The sequence below is a fragment of the Taudactylus pleione genome, unplaced genomic scaffold (genome assembly GCF_031769625.1).
Source record: "Taudactylus pleione unplaced genomic scaffold, aTauple2 ptg000342l, whole genome shotgun sequence".
Classification (NCBI taxonomy): Eukaryota; Metazoa; Chordata; class Amphibia; order Anura; family Myobatrachidae; genus Taudactylus; species Taudactylus pleione.
Genome location: NW_028284743.1, coordinates 7,347,192 through 7,371,253, shown reverse-complemented (window position 1 = coordinate 7,371,253; position 24,062 = coordinate 7,347,192). Strand labels below are relative to the sequence as shown.

General features: G+C 46.0%; 1 protein-coding gene across 2 annotated transcripts in view; it reads right to left on the bottom strand.

Annotated features, from left to right (window-relative positions):
• The window catches only part of RBM27 (RNA binding motif protein 27), a 128,796-nt gene that overhangs the window by 49,966 nt on the left and 54,768 nt on the right, over window positions 1-24,062 (bottom strand). For both annotated transcript variants that reach the window (XM_088443985.1, XM_088443986.1), the window contains exons 9-11: window positions 23,195-23,344; window positions 22,621-22,765; window positions 13,484-13,637 (exon numbers count right to left, since the gene is read on the bottom strand). In XM_088443985.1, coding sequence (XP_088300111.1) covers window positions 13,484-13,637; window positions 22,621-22,765; window positions 23,195-23,344 — 449 coding nt within the window. The remainder of the gene's footprint in view (window positions 1-13,483; window positions 13,638-22,620; window positions 22,766-23,194; window positions 23,345-24,062) is intronic.

The following is a 24,062-nucleotide window of genomic DNA, read 5'->3' as shown; positions in this document are numbered from 1 at the left end:
GGCCGGAGGAGGAGAGAAAAAGAGAGAGAAAACTGGAACACTCAATAACCATACTCACAGAAATGGGAGACGGAAAACCGGTGACCAGCCACACAGCCCATATGAAGCCAGGTGCGTCAGGGCGGGCGCTCTGTGGACCCTATGGACTTCGTAGAAACAGAGATAACAAAGGTAAGTTCTTACCATCTCTCTTGTTTTCTACTTCAGGGTCCATAGGGGGTCCACAGGGTTGACCTTGGGGATGTCCCAAAGCAGTTCAACCAAGGGTGGGGATGCTCCGGTGCTGAGAGGAGAATCCGTCGCCAAAAAGGAAGCATCCTGAGAGGCAAAGGAAACCAATGCCTAGAACCTTAAAAAAAGGTGTGGACAGAAGACCATGTGGCCACCTAGTAAGGCAACACAGCCAAGGCGCCACAGCGAGCCGCCCACGAGGGTTACATGGCCTGAGAAAAAACAAGCATCAACAACAGAAAGGCCTACCCAAGGGAGGCCCCTGAAGAAGACATACGAGGCCATCCAGCCAACATCTGGTTATAGGCCGGCCATCCTTTCCTGTGAAAACCAGAAATCTCAGACCACCAATAAGGAGTCCGATTTCCGTAAGGAACCTGAACGGATCACATAAATCCAGAGGCCGGACCACAGTCAATGAGGCCACACCAGCCGAGAGGACTGGGGACTGAATGGCCGTACCATAAGTTCCAGAATAATAAGGAACCTAAAAATCACTAAGAAGAAACACAGGGCGAGAGCAACTTACACCCTGACATGATGCCCTCCAGAAGAGGGAGCCACATGAGAACGCTCCCAATTCCGACACTCACCTGGGTGATATAAACACCCTGAGAGAAAGAGAGAGCCTAAGCAATAGACCATGTAATGACTATCACAACCAGCGGTTCCATAGACCGTCCCCAGAGGGAACGAAGAACCACTACTAACTCCCAAGAAGTCACTAGGGAGGACAAATGGAGGAATAATACAGAAAACACTCCAAAGGATGAACTGGATACCAGAGCGGAGCAATTCCATATCTTAACCATACTGACAGTGTAGAGATCCGCACTGACAGGAAGGCCAGGCCGAGGGTGCAACCCAAGCCAGCCGGAAGGAATGCCAGAATATCAGGAAATCCTGGACACCGGAGGATTGTATTGACAGGTACAATACCATAAAAATTACGGCTGCCACAGTTAGTGGTAGGTCCTGGCAAAAGCTGATCCATGTGCTCTAATCATTCCAACTATTACAAAGCCAGGGAAGCCGTAAGACCACTGTAAGGGACGCAGTCAAGGACAAGCGACCCAGGTCCAAGGCAAAACCAAGGATCCCGAGATAACAGGTCCGGGCAGTGAAGCAGCAGGAATGGAGTATCGATGGAGAGACTCCGAAAATCCAAGTACCCCTGACATCTGGGGCAATCAGGAGCCACCAGCAGGAAAGCATCTCAGTCTCGATTGAAACACTTCCCACGAGGAAGAAGGGAGACCGGAGAACACAGGTACTCAAATTGGAAGGACCACTTCACCGACAAAGAGTCACTGAAGGTTGCTTCAGAATCCCCAGAGTTGGACTGTAACACCATAGTGTGATAAAGTCAGAAGGCCAGGAGGGTCACCTCAGGGGGGCCCCCCTGCTCACCAGATGAAAACCTCTCTTGGGGAAGAGACTAGTCCCCGGGATGCACTTCGTGACGGCTGAGGACTTGATATGAACGCTGCCGAGATGGTCGGGAGGAGACCCTCGGACCATGTCCGAATGTGTGACCTACCTGTCATTGCCACCCAACGAACAGTGTTGCTAAAAAGGAAGCCACTGCCCTAACCCTGCTGGACTGAACTTTTTCAGGTTCACCAGGAAATAAGAGTTACGCCAGAGAAGGCCCAAGACAGGATAAAGTTCCAACAAGTTAATTGACAGGGTGGAATTGACAGACGTCCAACTGCACTGAAATGGATGCGAACCAGACACTGTCCGTAGCCAAGAATACCCTGGACGAGATGACCATAGCCACCCGGAAAGGGACCGACTTGCCTCCGGAGAGAGCATCATCGTTTGAACAGTGATCCAACAGAAAAAACTCGTTCCATCTGGAGATAAGCCAATTATGGAAAGGCCTGGAATGGAACTGAGCCCATTCCACCCTTCCAAAGGCAGACACTGAATAGTGGACCATGCATCCCAGAGTGTAAAGATATATGTCGACTGCGTACACATCCATGTACTCCTAATGGAAGAGTGGAGATGCCGTCTTACACCAGAAGAATTCTCAGATTCTGAGAATCCAGCAGGGCTCCTAGGTGAAGAATACCCAGAGAGGGATGCAGGGAGGACTTTTTCCCCGTTGATTAAACGTCTGCACCCTGAAGAAGCCACGGTCATCCTGACCTGGCTGTAGAGAACCCCGGCGATCCTGCTAAGAGCAGGAGGCCGTCCAGGTACAGGAGCATTGGGATATACTGAACAGGAGAACTGTCAGAAAATCCAAACGCTGGTAAACCCCTGTGGGGCTGAGGACAGTCCCCACAGGCAGAGCCCGAAAAATTGTAAGTGCTGTGATACAGCAAACCTCAGTCCATGCTGAGGCAAGGTCTCTGTAAGTACCCGTAGGCACGCGTCCTGTGTATCTAGTGATACCATAAAGTCCCCAGGTTCCAAACATAGTATGATGGAGCCTAGGGATTGCCTCCTGAGCCCAGGTAGCCTTAGGAACTGGTTCAGGGAAGTGAGACAGAGAATAGGCCAAAGAGGACCATTCAGCCACCGCACCAGAAAGAAAGCAGAACAACCAGTCCCTCGCTGAGAAAGTGGGGATGGCCTAATGAGCTCCGCATACCGCAACAACTGTATAGCTTTCTGGATATGTAAGGCCCTGTTCGGGTCTGAATAAGGGCGTGCGTACCATCACCTGGAAAGAGTCCGCCTGAACAAAAAGAGGGCGTACCCTCCTACCCACGGCAACTTGACACTAGTACCGGGCAAACTGAGAAAATCGCCATCTCCCAGTGGTAGGCCTGTCTCGTCAGGCTGAAGAGATATCCGTAGGTTCAGAAGCAGGATCGGCTGGCAGTCCAGGACTGCTCGGTACTGGCTATGTCGGCCCTCGTAGAGGCCGACAGTCTATGAAGAAACAGATCTTTAGGCTGACCCAGAGGACAAAAAGACTTAACAGACTTCGTCTGAGGCCTTGTAGTGGGCATAGCTGAAGGCGGTAAACTTTTCGTTAGTAATACTGCCAAAGTTACTACAATCCTGTCAAGGTCAGGACCAAACAAGATCTACCCTATAGATGGTATCTGCACCTCTGCATTCCCAGAGCGCAGCCATAGGGTATTACGGAGGATACAGTCGCAGCCGGAACTCTGAAAGTTAGGAGACTGGTATCCAATATGGGCATTTCCACCTATGACAACTGCATATATTACGTGAGCGACCAAATACATTTGAACCCCAGACATGCTGGAGGGGAAAAAACATTACAAATGCATCAACTCAGTATGCAATAGTATTAACCAACCATGCTAGGATGGGTAACAAGCGAGTATACTGACTTCAGGCAGAGTAACCCCCTACGGATCCGAAGAATCCGACCACGCAGGAATGGGAGGCGTCAACGTCTGAAATCAGACGAGTAACACGCCCATCCACCCCAGGAGGGACTCGTGAGGACCCTCAGGGAATTTGGGACAGGAGGCCAAAAACTGGCTGTTGCCAGATACGAGGTATTGCAACAGAGTCCCGCCATGCGTTCCACCCGCTAGTCAGCAACAGGGAACCCGAAGGCACGTAAGACTGAGGGTGTATGATACAGGTGCAGGTCAACATTCACTCTAACCAGAATGGACCTGCTACCAGCCCTAAAGCAGGGATAATAATACCTGAAATAGGCTTCCCCCCGTGTAAGAGGGAAAGAGCCCAAAACAGTATCCAGTTCACGGCAGAGCCAACTGGGAAGTAACCACAGGGCGTCAACCACGCCACTTTGCGTTACGTAGAAAACGACATCCACCCAGGGTGGCTGCGGGAATCCCTGCAAGGGGAATGACAGACTGTTGTGGCACCAGGGGGAATTCATATTCTGCGAAAAAACCCTGCAGGGAGCGGTAGTCTGTGTCACAGGGGAAGAGTGCAAGAAACTGCGAGATACCCTGAGATGAAAAGGGCAGTATGGTGAAGTAACCCCAAGTGAGGTACAACAATGGGGCCCACCCGGCGATCCGCAATTGAGAGGATCCCGAGAAAACAAACCGCCCAAGGGGGTCGTGAAAGGGGCCAGCACCAGATGACGCCACACACAGAACCCTTTATGAAACAAATCCTCCGCACTAACACCTGCAGCACATGACTTGCAGGATAGCATAAATGGGTGCCGTATAACGCTCTCTCCCCTGGTCAAACATATCTGACCAATCTTAAGCAGCGTTATACTGGTCCTGACTGATGCCAAAATTAGCCGCAGGGACCCATTTTCAGCGTATGCAACACACAGTTCCAACGAAAATGTGGCAACGTGCAGCACGCAATAGTATGTGACAAACCTCACAAATATTAACGAGTATATAAACGTGAGGTCTCAGAACCACCCTAAGTACAGCTGTATTAGGGCAGATAAAGAAAAGGGATAGATATACACTGACAGGTGAGAGAATTAAATACAGACAGTCAGCACTAGCATAAGTCACATACCATGCAGATATATACATATATACATAAACATGTCATATAATATACTGCACTATTACACTGCATTCAACTTACCCAGATTCAGTGTCTGGGAAGGCTACAGCGCTGTGTACACTGACCTGATGGTGAGGTACGCAGGGGGACTGGACTCACTGCCATCTCCGGAGCTCTGCTGCTGCTGCACCACAAGAAAATGGCCGCTGGAGACCTCAGAAGAAGCGTGGCCCGCGGAGGAAGCAGCTCAGCGACGCCAGACTATACATACTGAAAGGCGCGCTGAGCTGAGGGGAGGAGCCGCTGTAACAGGGAAAGCTTCCTCCCCTGGCCGTCTATTAACCTCCCAGCGCCGATCAGTAAGTCCCTGGTGGTCTAGTGGACCCACGGGGTATGGGGGGGGGGGGGCCGCCGCCACTGCCGGCGCCTCCGGTCTGTCCCCAGAGACCGGAGGCACAGGACTGCATATTAAATGCGCGGATCACCGCAAGCGGTGATCCGCGACCTAACCTGCTCCCCGTGGATCCGGCAGCAGTCCTGGGCGCCTGCAGAGTCCGGCTAGTACAGACTCTGGGGTCCCGCTGAGATCCCCAGATCTGTACTGGCGTCTCAGCGCCGGCGGGGTGACGGAGCGGCAGCCTAGACGTCCTATGGACAGTCCGACGCTGCCGCTCTAAAAGTCCAAAGTAAAAATAAAAAACTCTGTTCTTTCAAAAAAATATAAAGCTTAGGGGCTGCTAATCAGCTCCCCACTGCACTAAACGGTGACCCGACTCCGGCCGGGCACCAACTTAAACTGAGGTGCCTCTGGCTGGGGGTGGGGTTATAGGGAGAGTGGACCCAAGTGCATCCTGGGAGCTGAAAGCTTTAACTGCGTGGTGCCCGGATTTGGTTCCCAACCTATACCCCAAGGTCAACCCTGTGGACCCCCTATGGACCCTGAAGTAGAAAAGTTAACTGTGTGGGGTCCTGAGGACAGAGTTTGAGAACCACTGGCCTAGAGGAAGACTGTTCCCTTGCTCGTCCCAGAGGACGGAAAGACTGAAAGGAATCCTGCCTAGATCTAGTCTCTGACGTAGATGGCAGACCTACAGATTTTGAAACTGCCAGAGTAGTGATTAAATTGTCCATATCTGCTCCAAAAAGTACCTTAAGACTTTCAGTGCTCTCTTTGATCCTGTATCAGCTTTCCAAGATTTTAACTAAAAGGGCCCTGCGTGCCACTATTGATGCTGCTGATGCCCTAAAAGCTAAAATTCCAGCATCCACTGCAGACACTCCCAAATAGGAAGCTGCTTCCCGCATGTGGGAGACATTCATCATCTGTTCTATGGTAGTGAATCTTCCAATGCCCCAATCCATTCTTCAATAGCTTTGGCTACCCAGGCTCCAGCCATAGCTGGACGAGCAACCACTCCAGATGATGAAAATATTGCTTAAGGACAGGCTTCAATCTATTTATCTGTGGACTTGTTCAGCAAAGACGCTGATGGAATAGGCAATGTAGCATTTCTAATTAAATGTGTTACATGAGCATCCACAGTAGGAGGTACCTCCGACTTGGTACATACAGAAGGTGGGAACAGATACAATGATGATATTCTTTTATTCACATAAAATCGTTTAAATCGGGATTACCCCATGCTTCCTCGATAAGCTCTTTAAGCTGTTCAGATACAGGAAACTCAGTTTTGACCACCTTCCGGTGGTGATTAAACATTGGAGCCTTCTTACTATGAGCTGGGTCATCATCCTGAATATCTAGTACTGATCTAAATGCCCTCAAAAAGTTATTTTCTTTAATTCATGGTTGCACCACTGCACTTTATACACTTATTGCTTTATCTTACGTAATTTATAATAATGTATATGTAATTCCTTTTTGCATTATTTACACTATTTATGGTCACAGGGAATATACCATATATATTGAATGCAGTAACTATGCTAATGGATGTTTACAAAAAGTCTGCTAATACTTTGCAATCCGTTTAATAGGTAGACACAACAGCTATATAGATCAAGTCCGCTAAAACTGTGTAATGATATCCCCCTTTTTATACTGTGTCTTTCACTCTGTTAACTGCGGGCAATCTCATATGAGAAGTTCTTTCATTGAGTGTCCTATGCATTGAGTATGACACTCGACAGTAGAAAAGAAATGTGAGCAACGTCCCTGTTACACTGTTGTTTCTAAGGGCAATCTGCTCTCCGGCAATCTCTCACTCCTCATAGATAGCATTTAGCAGAGGTGAGGAGCAGTAGAATTAGGAGAAGCAGTTCTATGCTCTGAACTCATTTTACACCCACTATTTATAATGAATGATGAAATGATGGGTACAAACTGTTGTTAGTTAATATTATTAGAAATTCTATTGTAATATATATGCAACTCAATATTTCGCCAATTAAGGAGGATATGATTTTTTTGTCCATTGATTTAAACAGTGATGTTAGTCTATGTGATCATGAGTGAAGATTAGAGATAATATTCTGCTAAACTATATCTTTAAAATAATCATTTTTGTTGTGGATTGTATTTTTTATATATTGTGAAATATGTGTGCTAATTGGGTGATACGTGCATATTTAGCTGTGTGTGATCCAATGGTTTAGAAATTATTAAAAGTTATATTTTAGGGGTACATATATTTTTCCTGTCCCCCTTTTCTCCGACCGTAAGAGTGCTCCAACAGTTTATTTAAGATAAAGGAAAAAAAAAAAATATCTAAAAGAGTGCAAGGACTGAACGAATTCTTGCAAAGCAAGACGCAAATAGCACAGGAGATGTATCACACTTCCGACTCAATAGAACTCTCGCCCAAAAGTCTTTGGTGGAATCAAACCATTGGTCCAGCTTGTAGCCTGCAGTATGGAACTAGTTAAGAACCCACCTAAGATGGCAATTTCACAGCCTTCTTAAATTCCACATCTGCTTCCTACAACATTAAAAATATTGCTGCAACATAACTGGTACACAAATTTCTTTATATCCTATTTAGGGCGGTATCCAATTAGCCCTGAACATTGCTCAGGTGCTAATGGATCCCCTGGGTCTATCCAATTTTTTTTCGGGACCTGATGTGTAACAAATAAAAATAAAATTAAAAGTGGCGTTTTCGCCGCCACAAAGACTAAAACACATACGTCCATGAACTTATCACGGATCCACTTTGACGCTGTTCGCGGCTAATTGGATACCCCCCTTAGAATGTTACACCAATTCTGCTATTGGACTGCAAGACTTAGTCTCGCCCACACATGTTAACCATATACACTATATTAGGAGAGAAAGGGAAGTGTCCAGATGTATCAGCTTAAGCTTTAACTAGAACTTTAAAATACTGGGAAGTTCTCAGTGCTTCAGTATCTAGAATGTCTAGCACTTAAATTAAGACATCCACACCTTGTCAAACCTAGGTCTCACACACAAACTGCAAAGAAACTTACAAGTCAGAATAAGTTGATAATTCACCCTCCTACTGGTATGGTGAGGCAAGTTCTGAGTCATCCCACATTGGGATTACCAGGGTACACTTATGCTTGACGAACTAGGTGGGATATTCAGATATTTGCAAGGAGGCATTAAATTAACACTTGCATTGACTAAAGCGAAACCTATAACCTAAGCAGCTGACCAGGAACCCGGAGACTACTGTACAACAAAAATTGGCTACTAGAGAAAGAACAGGAAGCACCGCAGAACAGCTGGGGGAGAGGGACCCTACAAGAAACTGATCTCTAGGGTAGCAGGCTGCGCAAGGAGCAGTAGTACCAGATAGTTTTACTGAAATTTAGCATATTAGTTGAGGCCTTAATAAGTGTACAGACTCCTTCCTTGAATACAGCCTACAGAGCCCAGTTAATCTGTGAGAAGCAAAAACAGTGCTGGAGCTCCCTACAATGACAAACTTGTAAAATGCTACTTTATGCTGTAAGAGCACACTAGAGAAGAGGTGCATGAAGAGAGAGGAAAACACTCATCATGGCAGACATCCATAAGGACAGCACATTCAACCACCCTACTGAGCCTTACGGTCAGAAGTAAGAGCCCCCTGGCCCGGCTCCTACCATTCTGGGATCAACATGTCCATGGATCTGCAGCCCCCTATGGCTTGAAAAGAGAGAAGCATCCCAGAATGTAGGCAAGGTTTTTGTGAATTCTCGCCCTTAATGTTAACAAAAAAAAGTGTCCCACAATGGCGCTGTAACAAGTCCACACCACGGTTGAGAAAGTAACTTGCAAAAGTTCTTACACTAAATCACAGCCTTCCCAGCTATATAAATTCAATATCCACTTTAATTTTCATGTGATTTGATGGAGTAAACAATCTTCAATTAATGTTTATATCTCAAAGAGAAGTAAAAAAACAGAGCAAATAGTGCAATATTCCATAAATAAATACAGATTTATTTTATCATTGCACTCTACATTTTAAAAATAAAAAGACAACTTATATCACCATAACCACAGGTGAAGTCTTTCAAGGTCACCAGCAACCAGGGGAACTAATGGATACCCTTCCACGTTGGTCATCTGGAGCTACGATTAGCAAGTCCCGGAAACTTACATCCACGCTCCTGGTTAGGCAATCTCACGTCCCACCTCTGATAACTACCATAAAATACTTTGCTTAATGTGTTTCAGACTGTTCTTAATACTTCCTCAGAAGCATAACGATAATACCCACCAGAACCCCCTATAAATAACACCATTAATTGGCAATATCCCGCTCAATTCCTTCTCCCAGTGTTGGCCGAAACAGGAAGTGCGTCACCGGACGTGACCCCTTTGAGTTCCAGCCCTGTATCACTTCCGATTATCCCCGGAAGTGAGTCATCCTGCTTGGAACCACCTTCCGGCTTTGTCACATCCGGGAATGTGCATACCCAGGTATAAAGAGCTGTGCTCCAGTTGACTAACTCCCAGCCATATGCGGGAGTGTGTTACAGAGTACATCACTCTCGCATATGGCTCACTCTCAAGTAACTGCATTCTTTAGGCCATTGCCAAAGCCGGAATTGTATTAGTAATACTTGTAATGTTGTTTTATTTCATTTTATGTAACACCGGACTCTTATGGATTTTCTTACCATTATGACACATTGATATATGAGAAGATAAATATGGAAGAACAAACTATTTTCTTTCCCATTGAATTTATCATTTGGAACACAAATAAGAAAGGACTTTATATTTGGAATAAATCCTGAACCCGAAATGGAATGCAAAACAATCTACTTCCGATTTTGTAGATGAGTGGGCATAGGAGTGAAGCACCTCCGGCTTCGGCCATGGCCTAAAGAATGCAGTTACTTGAGAGTGATGCACTGTACTCGGTAACACACTCTCGCATATGGCTGGGAGTTAGAGTCAACCGGAGCACAGCACTTTATACCTGGTGATGCACATTCCCGATGGTGGACAAAGTCGGATGTGGTTCCAAGCAGGATGACGCACTTCCGGGGATAAATCGGAAGTGATACAGGGCTTGAATGCAAGGCGTCATATGTCCAGTCACGTCATGATGAGCTTCCGGTTGCGGCCAAAACAGGGGGCAGGAAATGAGCGGGATATTACCAATTAATGGTATTATTTATAGGTGGTCTGGTGGGTATTATCCTTATGTTTCTGAACAAGGACTAATAGTCTGAAACACATTAAGCAAAGAATTATATGGTAGTTACCAGAGGTGGGACGTGAGATTGCCTAACCAGGAGCGTGGATGCAGGTTTCCGGGACTTGCTAATCGTGGCTCCAGATGACCAACGTGGAAGGGTATCCATTAGTTTCCCTGATTGCTGGTGACCTTTAAAGACTTCACCTGTGGTTATGAAGATATAAGCTGTCTTTATTTATAAAATGTGAGTGCAATGATCAAATAAATCTATTTTCTTATGGAATATTGCACAATTTGCTCTGTTTTTTTACTTCTTTGAGATAAACATTAATTGAAGATTGTTTACTCCATCAAATCACATGAAAATTAAAAAGTGGATATTGAATTTAGCTCGCTGGGAAGGCTGTGATTTTGTGTAACAACTTTTGCAAGTTACTTTCTCAACAGTGGTGTGGACTTGTTAATGTGCCAATGTGGGACACTTTTTTGTTAACATTATTGCTCTACAAGTGTGGTGGCGGTTTTTTGTGTCACATAGGCAGCTGATTTCAAGAGTTTGCGCACTCTAGATCACTTGTATTTCAATCCTAGTCCTTGCCATCCCTGGTAGTAACTAAATGCCAAAAGGGAAAATCTTTAGAGCCCGCACAGGTAGAAACAGAAGGAAAATAGAAGCATCCTAAATGAAAACAAATCACTGGAATAGGATGTGGATATTATATTTGTACCCAAGCCAACTTATATATAGATCATACTTTCCAAAATGCATACTGCAGTTACAGTGATGTGAACAAGCCCTATCCAAAACGGCGAAACGTACGTCATCATTCATCGCCCTGTGATCTGACCGGCCGGGCACCCTCCCGTGTACTGCTTGAAGGATGCAGTATGCAGTTACAGCCGCTCGATCCCCAGGACAATCACTCACCGTCCAATATACCTGACCGGCCGGGCACCATCCCGCTACCTGCCTGGACAACACAGTTTGCAATCGGAGCCGCTCAACCTTTAAAGTAGGAAGAACCGTTGTATATATTTTTTATTGTTCTTTTCGTTTTTCTGTGATCCCACGGCGGGGTATCTCCTCAGCTGTGCAAGTAAGATATTCCTTTTTCTACAAGACTGCACCCACCTGATCACAGTGCACGGCTCTATATATATTTTTTTCAGTGCCGCACATTTGCTCATTAACTATTTGCAACCAGGCTTTTGTGTTTTACAAAGTAGCAGTATAATGAGCATCACTGCTATATTTACCCTACTGTTTTGGACATTATGTATGTAGCTCTTTCGATGGTCACTTATGGGAGAAGGCTCTCTCCAATACGGATCTAACTCTTTTTGATACCATCCTGCATATACTCACCTCTGGGTACAACACAATAACCCGTTTGTATCTGAAACAACCGGATTATAATATATCTTTTTTTGCAGAACCCAATATTGGCGGCTCAGTATCTTAAGAACTCACTATTTTTTCATAACCAGGGACATTGATTCTGCTACCACGCTTTTGGGTACCATACGGTGATACCCTATCCGTCAATCTCCTTGCTAGATGAGACCGCTGTGAGACACATACCTATTATATATATAGGGTTAATTTTCTGTACTCTCTCATCAGTCTGCCTCAATGTGCCTGCCCTGCAATGTCTTTTGATATCAGGGTAGTAACAATCCACGCATACTGACAGCAGAAGTGCTCTTTCCCTTCCTTCCCACCAGCTGCCAACCCCGTTCTCTCATCCCGTGTCCTCTGTTTTCACATGACACAGAGACAGCAGAAACGGGGGAGACAATTATCTGGGTTCCTTTCCTTTCTGGTACTATTTATATACCCTTTAATTGGTGCAGTCTCGCTGTATGTTAACTACATGTATCTTATTCCCTTATTTAGGTGACACAGAGATCCAGTTTCAATCTATTAACCTCTAACATCATTATCTAGCCTATGGTAGCCTGTGACTTTATAACCTCCTAATTTTCCTGTGTTCAATACGTTCAGGACACAGCTACGTGTGCTACTGAGCAATAAGGTTTCTGCCAAAACCACTATTTGAGATTCCATGTTTTTGTTTTTCACTTATACGTTAAAATGATTATCATATTCTTGTGATTTGTGACAAGTCATAATCATTTACAGTTATTGACTGTTGTCATTTATTCATCAATTTCATGCAGCAAAAAAATAAATTCATGACTAGCATCTAGCTATCATCCAGCGCTTTGGCTTTATACATATACCATTACTTAATTACTTGTGGTATTGTTGTCCTCAAACGTTCACCATGGTGGCACTGTATGGCCGTCAGTGAGAGCATCTGATTATCTATGTGCAACAGTTATGAGATTACTAACTCTGCTTAATTCAACTCTATTGATAATTTATTGGACCATCGTAATTATTGCAATATGCGCCTGACCCTTAGCTAAGGTCAGCTTATTTTTCACATCTTTCATTTGTGCTATGTGTACAACTCATTCCACGTATTGGAATGGTACTGTTACCACTATCACGATAGCAGTGAATTTGCCTTGATTTGTGTTGTATGGTATATGTAATGTATTGTCTATTATCCATTATTTTACTATTTTGATAGATTAAAAGTTAAGTTTTAATATCACCAGTGTATCTTTTGATACATTATCTGAGTGCCCCCAGCAAAGAGTCTTCTTTTTTTCTTTCAACCTTTACAACCAGTAACTAAATGCCCCCAAAGACTCCAATGTTGGTAGAAGTGCCTAGAAATAGAGGTATAGCTAGAATACCTCCAGCCCTACCAGAGGATTCACACAACATTCAGAACTGAGGTTTCTCTACATAATCTTCTGACCAATGCACCAGTCCAGTGTAAATGGGCATCTAATGATTTCCTCAGGTCTTAATGCATACTTGCTATAATCATAACTTTTTAAATAGTATGTCACCAATCACTGTATTGTGGATTTTAATGAAGTTCACTTATACTGCAATATAAACCACTGATATTACAAGTCACATGTGTACTAGGCTCAAAGCCAGTAAAACACAGATTTAAAACCAGCACCTACAACTGTAATCACATATTTACAGGAGAAACACACCTTTATGGAGAAATTGGTTTTAAATGACAGAAGTCTAGTAATCATTTTCCATGGATGTTGCCAAAAAATGCATTTACGCTGCAATTACTATATAGTCTCACCTGTATGTTAACAATTGTACCAAATTTGCTGAAGTGCTCATTCAATTTGGTGATGTTATTTAGGTCCTGAGGAATCTTTCGAACTTCAAGTTTGGTATTGGTATACAGAATCTTTTTTCCAAAGCCTAGCTTGTTGTGATTGTTGTTTCCTTGCCTGGGAGAAGGAAGAATAACAATGTTAAGCTATGGAACGGTGTGGGTAAACAAAAAAAATTAAAAGCTTTGATATTGTTGAAGAGAACATCCATTACACACAATGCCTACTCAGGTATGTAATCATATTGCCGATATTCACAATGTCAACACTGCAATGTCAGACTGTTAAGAGCTTTCAAAATGCAGAATGTCGACAACTTAGTTCAGTACGTCAACATTATGAATGTTTACAATAAGGGTATTTTTGTCTTACTTGTAAAAATCCTTTTTTCAGAGTCATAGAAACATAGAATTTGACGGTAGATGAGAACCACTTGGCACATCTAGTCCGCTCTTAATTCATTGAGTCCATGGGGATACTGGAACTGAGGATATAGGGTAAGCTGCAGGAGCCTGGGCACCAAGGAGCTAACTTCTTTTCAAACAGCACAGGCTCCTCCTCTCCTATACCCCGCCTGTAGCCTGGGAAGTCAGTTACTCTTAACAAGCCCAACACACCAACTGTCTCAGAACCGGGAGCCGGAACAGTGAGACCCGCAGCCAGCCAGGGGCGTGTGGTTGGGTGCCCAGTGTCCCCCATGGACCCAGAAAAAAGGGATTTTACAAGTAATACAAAAATCCCCTTTTTTATTTCATCCGATGGTAACACTTGGACTGTGGGACGTCCCAAAGCTTTCCTTTCAAGGGAGAGAACGCTCCTGTGCTGTGCTAAAAACCTGAAGCTTAAAACCACATCAGCAGAGGCGAAGGTGTCAAAACTGTAAAATGTAATGAAAGTATTGGCTGAGGACCACAGTCACCTTACAGGAGGCCCCACAGACCTAATGGAATGAGTACACATGGAGGGCGGAGTCAGCTTATTTGCCAAAAGATAGGTGCGATGAGTTATAAAGGCATAACCAACAAGCCAAAGTTTGCATGGAAGCCGGCCAGCCGCGCTTATTGAAGTCATAAAGAATGAGTCAGATTTCTGAATATCCTTGGAATGATCAACATAAGTGTGAAGAACCCAGACCACGTCCAACGTCGATTCCGTAGAATCTGAGGTTGAAAGGGAAGAGACCATGATCTCTTGGTTGATATGGAAGCGTGATACTACCTTGGGGAGAATTTCCAGACGTGTGCGGAGAGCAGCACAGTCAGGATGGAACACAAGGAAAGTGTGGGTTTTCCACATCAGCCAACAATCAATGGAATCCAATGGTTCAAAAGGGGATTTTTGTAGAGTCCACAACAACCGGGAGAACGAAGGGGAGCTGAATGTGGAGGACTCCTTGCAGGAAAGTTTGAATAGCAGGTAGACTAGGTACTTTGCGTGGAAATAAAACAGAGAGGTTTGACACATGTACCTTCAGGGAAACAAGGCGAAGATCCAAACTGGTCTAACAAAAAAAAAAGTCCGGAAAGACTAAATACTAGAGGATCCCGACTGCTGGCAAAACACCACCCAAAATAAGCCCACCATACACCATAATAGATTCTCTACAAAGATGGTTTCCAGGCACGGAGCATGGTCCAGATAACCAAATACGAGAAACCTGTGGCTTTTAGGATTGAGGTTTCAATAGCCACCCAATCAAAGCCAGCCGGCTGAGGTCGGGATGAAGGCACGGGCCCCTGGGAAAGGAGTTCCAGCTGGAGAGGGAGGCGCCACAGTACGCAGCGAACAGACTGAGAAGGTCTGCATATCAGGCCCTCCATGGCCAGTCCAAAGCAATGAGAATGGTGGTGATGCCTTCCCGCTTCAACTTGCGAAGGACCCATAGAGGAAGAGCAATCAGAGGAAAGGGGTATACGAGTGGAAATTTCCACATTACCATGACTGCATCCATCAAGAAGGCTCCCGGGGCCCTGGAGCGGGAGCTGTAGCGAGAAAGTTTGTGGTTGTGCTGGGAGGCCATGAAGTCGAAGTTCGGAAAGCCTCAGCGACGAATCAGCATCTGGAAAACACCAGGATGCAGAGACCACTCGCCTGAGTGAACGTCCTGCCTGCGCTGGTAGTCGGCCTTCCAATTTTGGACTCCCGGAATGTAGGCTGCTTAGAGGGCTAGGGGAAAGCGTTCCACTCAATGGAGGATGTGACTTACTTCTTCCATGGCTCCACGACTCTTGGTACCACCTCGATAGTTTATGTAGGCGACTGCCGATGCGTTGTCCGATTGACCCTTAACTGCTCTGTATTGAAGGAAAGGCCTCGATTTACAGTGCACGGTGGACCACTCAAAGCTCCAGTAAGCTTGTCTTACAAACGCTCTCCTGCCCTGAAAAGTGTGACTGTTCCCCAGCTGCGAAGGCTGGCATCCGTGGTTAGAAGAACCCAATCAGTGGTTAGATGCAACAACTGGAGCCACCACATAAGAGAATGTTGGACCTCTCTGGACAAAACAAGTGTCTGGGATTTGAGATGCAGGGGGGGAGCGGTTCAAACACTGCAGAAGTTCCAATTGTAGCGGCTGGGAATGGAATTGTGCATATTACACAATGTCGAAGGTGGAGAACAGTTTTCCCAGAACTCACATACAGAAATGTATCGAGACTTTGCACTGTTGGAAAAAAAAATAAAAAACTGATGAGGAACTGAAGGGATGTCAATTTGTCCCTGGGAAGTAAGACCCGTTGAACTCTGAAGTCCAGGAGACCGCCCAGGTGCATTTCCTGAGACGGAGCCAGGCTGGACTTGCGCCAATTGACCATCCAGCCATTTGAATGCAACAAGTCCAGGGTAAGATATATGCAGGTGCTCCTGAAGAATGTCCAGAGACAAAGCTAACAGAAGTTGGTCACCTAGGTACAACAGGATTCTGATTCCTCGGTGAATCATGTCAGCCGCCATCACGGCCATGACCTTTGTGAACACCCGAGGTACAGTCGACAGTCCAAACGGCAAGGCTCAAAATTGGAAATGGCCCCTCAGAACAGTGAACCGGAGAAATCACTGCGTAAACTTCTAGATACGTACATGTAATTATTCACCCTGAATGTCCAAGGAGGCCATGTAATTGCCTGGCTCCATGGCCGCATGATGGAGCGAAGAGACTCCATTCTGAACCTGGGAACCTTGAGAAACAGGTTGAGTGCCTTCAAGTTGAGGATGGGAAGGAAGGAGTTGCTTGGTTTGGAATCAGGAACAGATTTGAATAGAAAACATTTCCCCTCTAGAGAAGGGGAACTGGGAGTATCACATTGGAGGCCAAGAGAGTCCCGATGGAGGTCCAAAACGCCTTGCCGACAGACTGGTAACCCGGTGGAAGAGACATTAACTGAAAGGGGTTCCTTAAAGGTCCTAGAATAACCCTGGGACAGTATGCCCCTTACCTCGGCGTCTGAGGTGGTTTCCAGCCAGGCATCAACAAAACACAGGAGACTGCTGCCCACACTGATTTAGAGGCTTGGGGTGGCCCGACAAGGTCTGACTACCTTTAGATTTGGGACTCCTGGAGGAAGATCCCTGAACTCTAGAAAATAGGGCTGACCTCTCGCCTTTCCCTGAGAGCAAAAGGAGAATCCTTACTACCTCAGAGTTGCAGAGGGAAGGAAAGCAGTTTTGTATGCCACTACCATGGCTGCAATCATATCCAGTTTGGGGCCAAAGAACTTCACCGAAGAAGGGGAGATCCTTCAGAGCCTTCTTGGACTCACTGTCCGCTCTCCAGGAGCGAAGCCATGGCACACGTCTAGCTGCCATGGAGGAAGCAGACACCTTAGAGGATAGGGTTCTTAAATCAATATTGGCCTCGCCCAATTAAGACCCAGCCTCCCTGATTGCATCCACTTAGGAAAACAAGACCGATCGATGAGCTCCCAAGCAAAGCCATTGCTCCAAGGAATCTGCCCAGCGACTGAGGGCTTTGGCAAGCTATGCCAAAGTGAGAGCTGGGTGTAAGGCAGCTACAGAATTAGTAAAAATGGATTTTCTAACTTTTTTTGTCTGTGGGGTCCTTGAGAGAGACCACATTGGGAATGGGAAGTGTGGTTGACTTCACCAACCAAATCATGTGGGCATGCAGCGGGTGAGGCGATTCCCACTTTTTTCGACTTTCCAGAGGAAGTGGACAAAAGGACGAGATCCGCTTGGACACTAAGAATTTTCGTATCAGGGTGCGACCAGATTTCCGCCAAAATATCCTCTAGGAGGTGGGAAAACCGTTGGTTCCTTTTGTATAAAAGAGGGCACTTCCGAAGCCGGAGAAGCATCCAAATCCTTGATAAGTAAAATAGAATTGCTTTAATCAAAGCATCAACTTCAACTTGAGCTATGTGGTCGTCATGAGCTGAAGCGGAATCTACCTCCGATGTCTCGGCTAACGCACCCTCTTCAGGCGGAGTGGTCCGTGAGAAACTGCTGTTGAGGGCAGGGCTGACCGAAAAGCTGCTAGCTGCATCACCAACTCCCGCATGGCAAGTGACAAATAGGCTGTCACCACTTCTGAGAGAAACTTGTTCTGTGCCTTGGCAGCACACTGGTCACAAAAGCCAGTGTGATGCTGGGCAGAGAATGAAAAATGACAGTTATGGTAAAACTTACCTGTTAACTCTTTCTTCGAAGTCCATAGGGTCCTCAGGGAGAACCACGCAGTTAAAGGTTTCCACTCCCAGGATGCATAGATCCATCCCCCTACACCCCGCCCCAGAGGCACCTCAGTTCGTGACAAGCCAAAGGGTGGAGAAGGAGAAGAGAGAAGGAAGACTGTCACACAAGAATCACACTCTCACGTAGGAGACATGAAACCGGTGGCCAGAAACATAGCCCATGTGAAGGAGGTGCATCAGGGCGGGTGCCCTGTGGACCCTATGGACTTCGAAGAAAGAGTTAACAGAAAGGTAAGTTTTACCATAACTCTCCTTTTCTGCTTTAGGGTCCGATAATAGAGTGGAGGGTTTCCATACGAAACCTGGGCACCCTGATAAACTTGTTCAGAGACTTGAGATTGATGATAGTTCAGAAGCCCAGTGTGTCTCATCGGCCTAAGAAAGGGTAGATTAATAGCCCTTCCCTCGCTGTGAGGAGGTGACCGGAATTATTACTCCTGACAGCAGTAAAGATTGAATGGCCTTTTGGAGCAGCAGGGCCTTGCTTGGGTCTGATGGCGGTCCTGTCCAAAAGAACTTCTGAGGGGGGTCTTCACAGGAAGGATAGGACATATCCTTGGGAGACCACTTCTCTTACCCATGTGTCTGATGTGGTCTGAAGCCAGAACTGGGCGAATTGAAAAAGTCGTCCTCCCACCCTGGGAGCCCCCAGGGAGAGGCCCGCCCAGTCAGGCTGAAAGCTTGTCCTCAGATTTGGTAGGTGGACATCTAATAGCCCAGGTCTGTTTGGTCATAGGCTTGGAGGACTTAGTTGATGCCTGATGCCTTGGAATGGACTGACCTTTAGCTTTTTCTTGAGGATGAAAGGACCAAAAGGATGACATCCGAGGCATCGCATTTTATGCAGAGGGCAGGAACGCAGTCTTGGAAGCTGCCAAGGTAGTCACAATTTTGTCCAAATCTGGGCCAAAACAGAATGTCCCCAGTATAAGGCAGTGTCTCCAAAGTCTTTTTAGAGTCTCTATCTGCCATCCATGAGCGGATCCTAATACGGCAGGAACTACAGAACTCAAATAGGAGGTTGCATTTTTAATGTGAGATATGTAGGACAGCTGTTCTCTCAAAGCATCATAGGGAAATGTCTCTTCTAGGGCCTCTGCCCAACTCTCCTCCTGTAAGAGAGTATATAGATTTAGCCAAGCTTTCATCCTTCTATCCGTAGTCTCCTTCAAGGAGGTTGCAGTATGGATAGGTAAGGTAGCATTCTTGACCAGACGTGTCACGTGGGAATCCACTGCTGGGGGAACTTCCCATTTAGTGCAATCAGTAGTGGGAACTTAAACGTTTAGGCAGCTGAAATCTTTTACTGGGCATAATCCATGCCTCACTCATATGATCATAGCGTTCCCGCTAGGCTGTTTTAGCGGGGCGCGGCGCCCTGCCCTCCTTCTGGAGGGCAAAAAGCACCCTGCCCTCCAGGAGGAGGGCAAAAAGCGCCCTGCCCTCACAGCCTGCGGGTGCAGTGTCCCGCGGGTGGAGAACCGTGCGGTGACCCGGTCACCGCCGGAGAATAGACGCCGGGCGCATGCGCCCGGCATCTATTCTCCCTTTCTGCAGCGCTTGGAGGCTGCCCGGCGTGTCCGTAAGTGCCGGGCACGCCCCCAAGTATGACGAAAAGGGGACGCGTCCTATAGACACGCCCCCTTTTCATGACCACGCCTCCTTTTCGGACACGCCTTTGGCGCGCGCACAAGGTTGCCCTCTCTAGCTCCGGCGCCCTGCCTGCCGCCGGTGCTAGAGTGAACATTATGATCAGATAGCTGATCAGAGTGAGGAAACTCTGGTAAGACTACTTTTTGTCGTTTAAAGAGTGGCTGTTTTGCCTTAGGAGCAGGTTCTGTCTCTTCTATTTGAAGAATAGATTTTACAGCTCTCATAAGTGAGGGTATATTCAATTTAGACTGGAGTTCCTCGTCTCCCGAAGGAGAGTCAGAGCGAGAGAGGTCTGCATCTTCTGTCTCCCCAGGTGATAAAGTAGAAACTGATAGCTGGGTGGACTGGGAAGATAAAACAGCACACTTAGTGGGTTTACTAGGTAAGGGTCTCTCCTTTTGCAGAATTTGTTGAAAGGCTGTAAAGGTATCAGCCAGACTCTGCACTGAGGAAGAACGTATGTCTACCCTTGGGGGAGGCAAAGGATTTGCAGGGAGTACCCTGCTGTGGCCTTCCCATAGGGGGAGTTACCACAGGATCCATTAGATGGTCCGCAATTTTTGCCATAACCTGTGAAATAGTAGCCCAGGGTGGGTCCTGAGGAGGGATTACACTGGGGCTGATGGGCCCGGGGCAGCATAACAAGATACATGAAGAGCATCCTGAATGAGGTCCTCTGAAGCCAAGCCTGCTGAGCAGGACTTACAAGACCCCAGAGTGGGAGGAGCTTGTTATTCTTGCCTCTGCCTGACATGGCTGCAAGAATAATTTAACACACAATCTGACAGTGCAGTGAACAACCCAGATGTATGTGCGCAACAGCGATATATAGTATGCGATAGCCCTCACAAATATACCATAGTATGCAAGGGTTATAGAAGAAGAAAGGGAAAGTTATAAGCCGACAGTTATATGAATACAGAAAGCAGCGCTAGCACAAGTCACATACAATTCAGAATATACAATATAACTGCAGTTGGCACTAAAATAAACTAACACAGACCGCAGTGGCTGGTAGGCTATAGAGCTGTATAACCTGGCCCTTGGGAGAGGTATACAGAGAGACTGCACCCAGCGTTCCCGGACACCTGCATGTAGAAAACGGCTGCCGTGAGTCTCAGAAGTGGCGGAGGGTGAGGAAGAAGCAAGACCGCAGTGGAATGGCGCCCTGAGCTGGGGGAGGGGCTGTAGTCTCTCTACAGCACCTTCTCCCCTTATACTGACCATGGACCCTGCACCAGTAATGCCCTGTGGTCTAGCGGAGTCCCGGACAAACAGGTGTCCACATCAGCGCCTCCGGTCTGTCTCCTGAGACCGGAGGTAAGACCGCATAGGCACGGCACCCCGCAAGCGAGGAACCGCCTTATCTGTCCCATTGAGTCCCGGCTGCAGTCTGGGGTATGGGGAGCCTTGCTAGCTAGGTCCCCCTCAGAGCCCCGCCGGGAGGACCTAGCCAAGGGCTGGTGTTACGGCACCGCGGAGGCGTCATGGAGCAGCAGTACAGCCGTCCAAAGGACTGTCTCACGCTGCTGCTCAGTAGTAGTATAAATGAAAAAAATACAAATAAATCGTAAAAATAAGCTTGGGCTGCTTAATAGCAGCCCCACTGTTAAAACTGTGACAAGCTCCTGCCGGACACCAACAAAACTGAGCTGCCCTCAGGCTGTGGGCGGGGTATAGGGGGAAGGTCCATAGTATCCTGGGATTGAAAAGCTTTGCTGTTGGTGTCCGGTCCTCCAAGTTCCACCTACACCCCATTGTCTCCCCTTCCAGAGAGGGGTGGCAGATAGAAAGTAAGAATACACTTCGAAACCTGTAAAACGCTTATTTGGAAGAGTGCAGGATTCAGTGAGTAGGTCTTCCAATTGTGCAGAGGAAGGAAAAGTTAAAGTCTTCTACTGCTTATGTTTAAATAAAGACAGATCCTGAGAAAGTGTGTCTTCAGAACCCTTGATGAGCAGAGTGGATTTAAGCCATTAAAGTCTACACATTTACCGTACTGGTATGATCTTCCTCCTGAAGGGAAGACAACTCTAAAACAGTCCTGCTGAAAGTCATCCTCCGCTGGTAAGGAGACTTCAAATTCCGAATCATACCCAGACTGAAATGGAGTAGGCTGGGGACTTTTAGGAGGACACAGACTGAAGGTTCCAGCATCAGTTTTAAAGCATGAGAAACTTGAACTAGGCTCTGAACCAAGTGAGACTAACACGGTCTCACTCAAGGCTCAACAGCAGGCTGAGGCTGAGCATTAGAAGGTCCTGTAGCATTGGGATCTGAATGGGACATTCTGGACAGTGAATTGCTAGGACAGTTCTAACATTGCCTGAGACAGGGTGGAGGCCCAAGCCGACTCAGACATAGGGACCACTAACTGCGATCTCAACTGCCGGGTCGCAGCAGAGCAGTAAATACAGAGTTCGTCCTGGACCTGAGCACCAACATTTTTTTTTGCCATTTCTTGCAGAAAAGGGACTTGGGCAGGAGTACTTTTCTCAGGGACAGCCTTGGAGGAGAAACTCGGCTCCTGTCACAGATGACGGCCAGACAGTGCAGGCACTAGCCATCCGGGAGCAGCCCAGCATCTCCGGGGATGCTGGGCACACCCCTGGAGTGATGCTCTTACTGCAGGGCGGGGGGGGATACGGACTGGGCACCGGGTGTCAGACACCGACGCCTCTGGCATATTTTGAGTAGTATATAACAATTAAAAGCACATGTTGTTTCAATGTCCTTACTTGTCCAACCAAGGTTTCTTTGCAAAAGGTCCATCATTCATATTCCCAAGTACTCTTTTCCTTTCAGGTTCCACTACCACTCTGTTGATATTACTGTTTACATGTGCAGGAGGTGATGGCTCTGTCTGTATGACAATGTTTGCGGCTAGAAATTTAATACAAAGACAAAAAAAAATAAAAACAGTTTTTAAAGTGGAACATTTTAATGCCAACTGAAAATACATCCAAAAAAAGGGTTTATATCAAACTGTATTCTAACAAATTTAATGACAGTAGGGAAAGAAATGCAATATGCGAGTAAAAGACTTCATTAGGATCAATGTGTGTGTATACAATCCAGAAGAGTAACAAATATCAGACAAGCAGCTCTATTTTTTACTGTCAAAGCACAAGCACTAATATGTGCCACATAGTGAAAGTACATACTATGCAGTCAGTCCATAGCTTTCACTTTGTATAATCTTAACTGGTCTGTGTGTGCGGTTGGAAGCAAGATGCCTTACAATTTTACATCATAAATTATACAAAGAGCCCCAATTTTTAAAAAGCAAGGTTAACAGCATAGTAAACCAACCTCTTGGAGCAGTATCCAAGTCAACGGATGTCAACCCAATCAAGTTTGGCCTTTGTGTCTGTGTCCGCGTAAAGAACTGCCGGTATCCAGTTCTACCAGTATTTGTTAAACTTGGAGATTCAGGATTGTACCCATCTGGCTCATATGTGTCTAAGAAAAGAGAAGGACAACACACTTTTAAACAACCACAACAATAGTGTAAATAGCAATTTTTTTTTTTTTATAGAAAATATTCTATTTTATTATGTTTAAGTTGACAGAGAAAGGTTCCAGAGCAAGTATCTGTTCCACATTCTAGCTGTACTGTAAATTAGTACATTCCTACTGCACAATAAAGTTACCTGCTGAATAAGAAAAACTGTCCTACTAAAATAATTTGAAGTGTACAAAAACAAATTAAATGCAATTAAGAAATAGGGCCCTTCTTTCTACCCCACAAGACCATCCTAGTCCAATATAAAACAAACAATCTTCAACACTTAGGGACATATTCAATTAGCCGCGATAAGCAGTTTTTGGAGAAAAAACGTTTTCGCCGGTGAAGTAATTTCACCAGGCAAAAACGTATCCCCATATTCAATTCCAAAGACTTTGCGCCGGTGCGGAAAGTCAATGCATTGGAATAGGTGAAAAAGATTTGCCTATGAAAGCAGTCAAAAAAAAGTGCAGAATTGGGGTTTTGGGGTGCAAACTTGCGGCAACCACCCTTGCACCCTTAGGACAGCCCCCCAAAAGGTAAACTGTGTAAAAAAAAAAAAATTAAGAACCCCTTTAAGCAGTACTTTTGTTTTTGGGGCGAAAAAATAACAAAGTTGGGGGAGAAACTAAAAAACTAGCGAAAGACTAAGAGGGGGTCCCCAAGTATGCC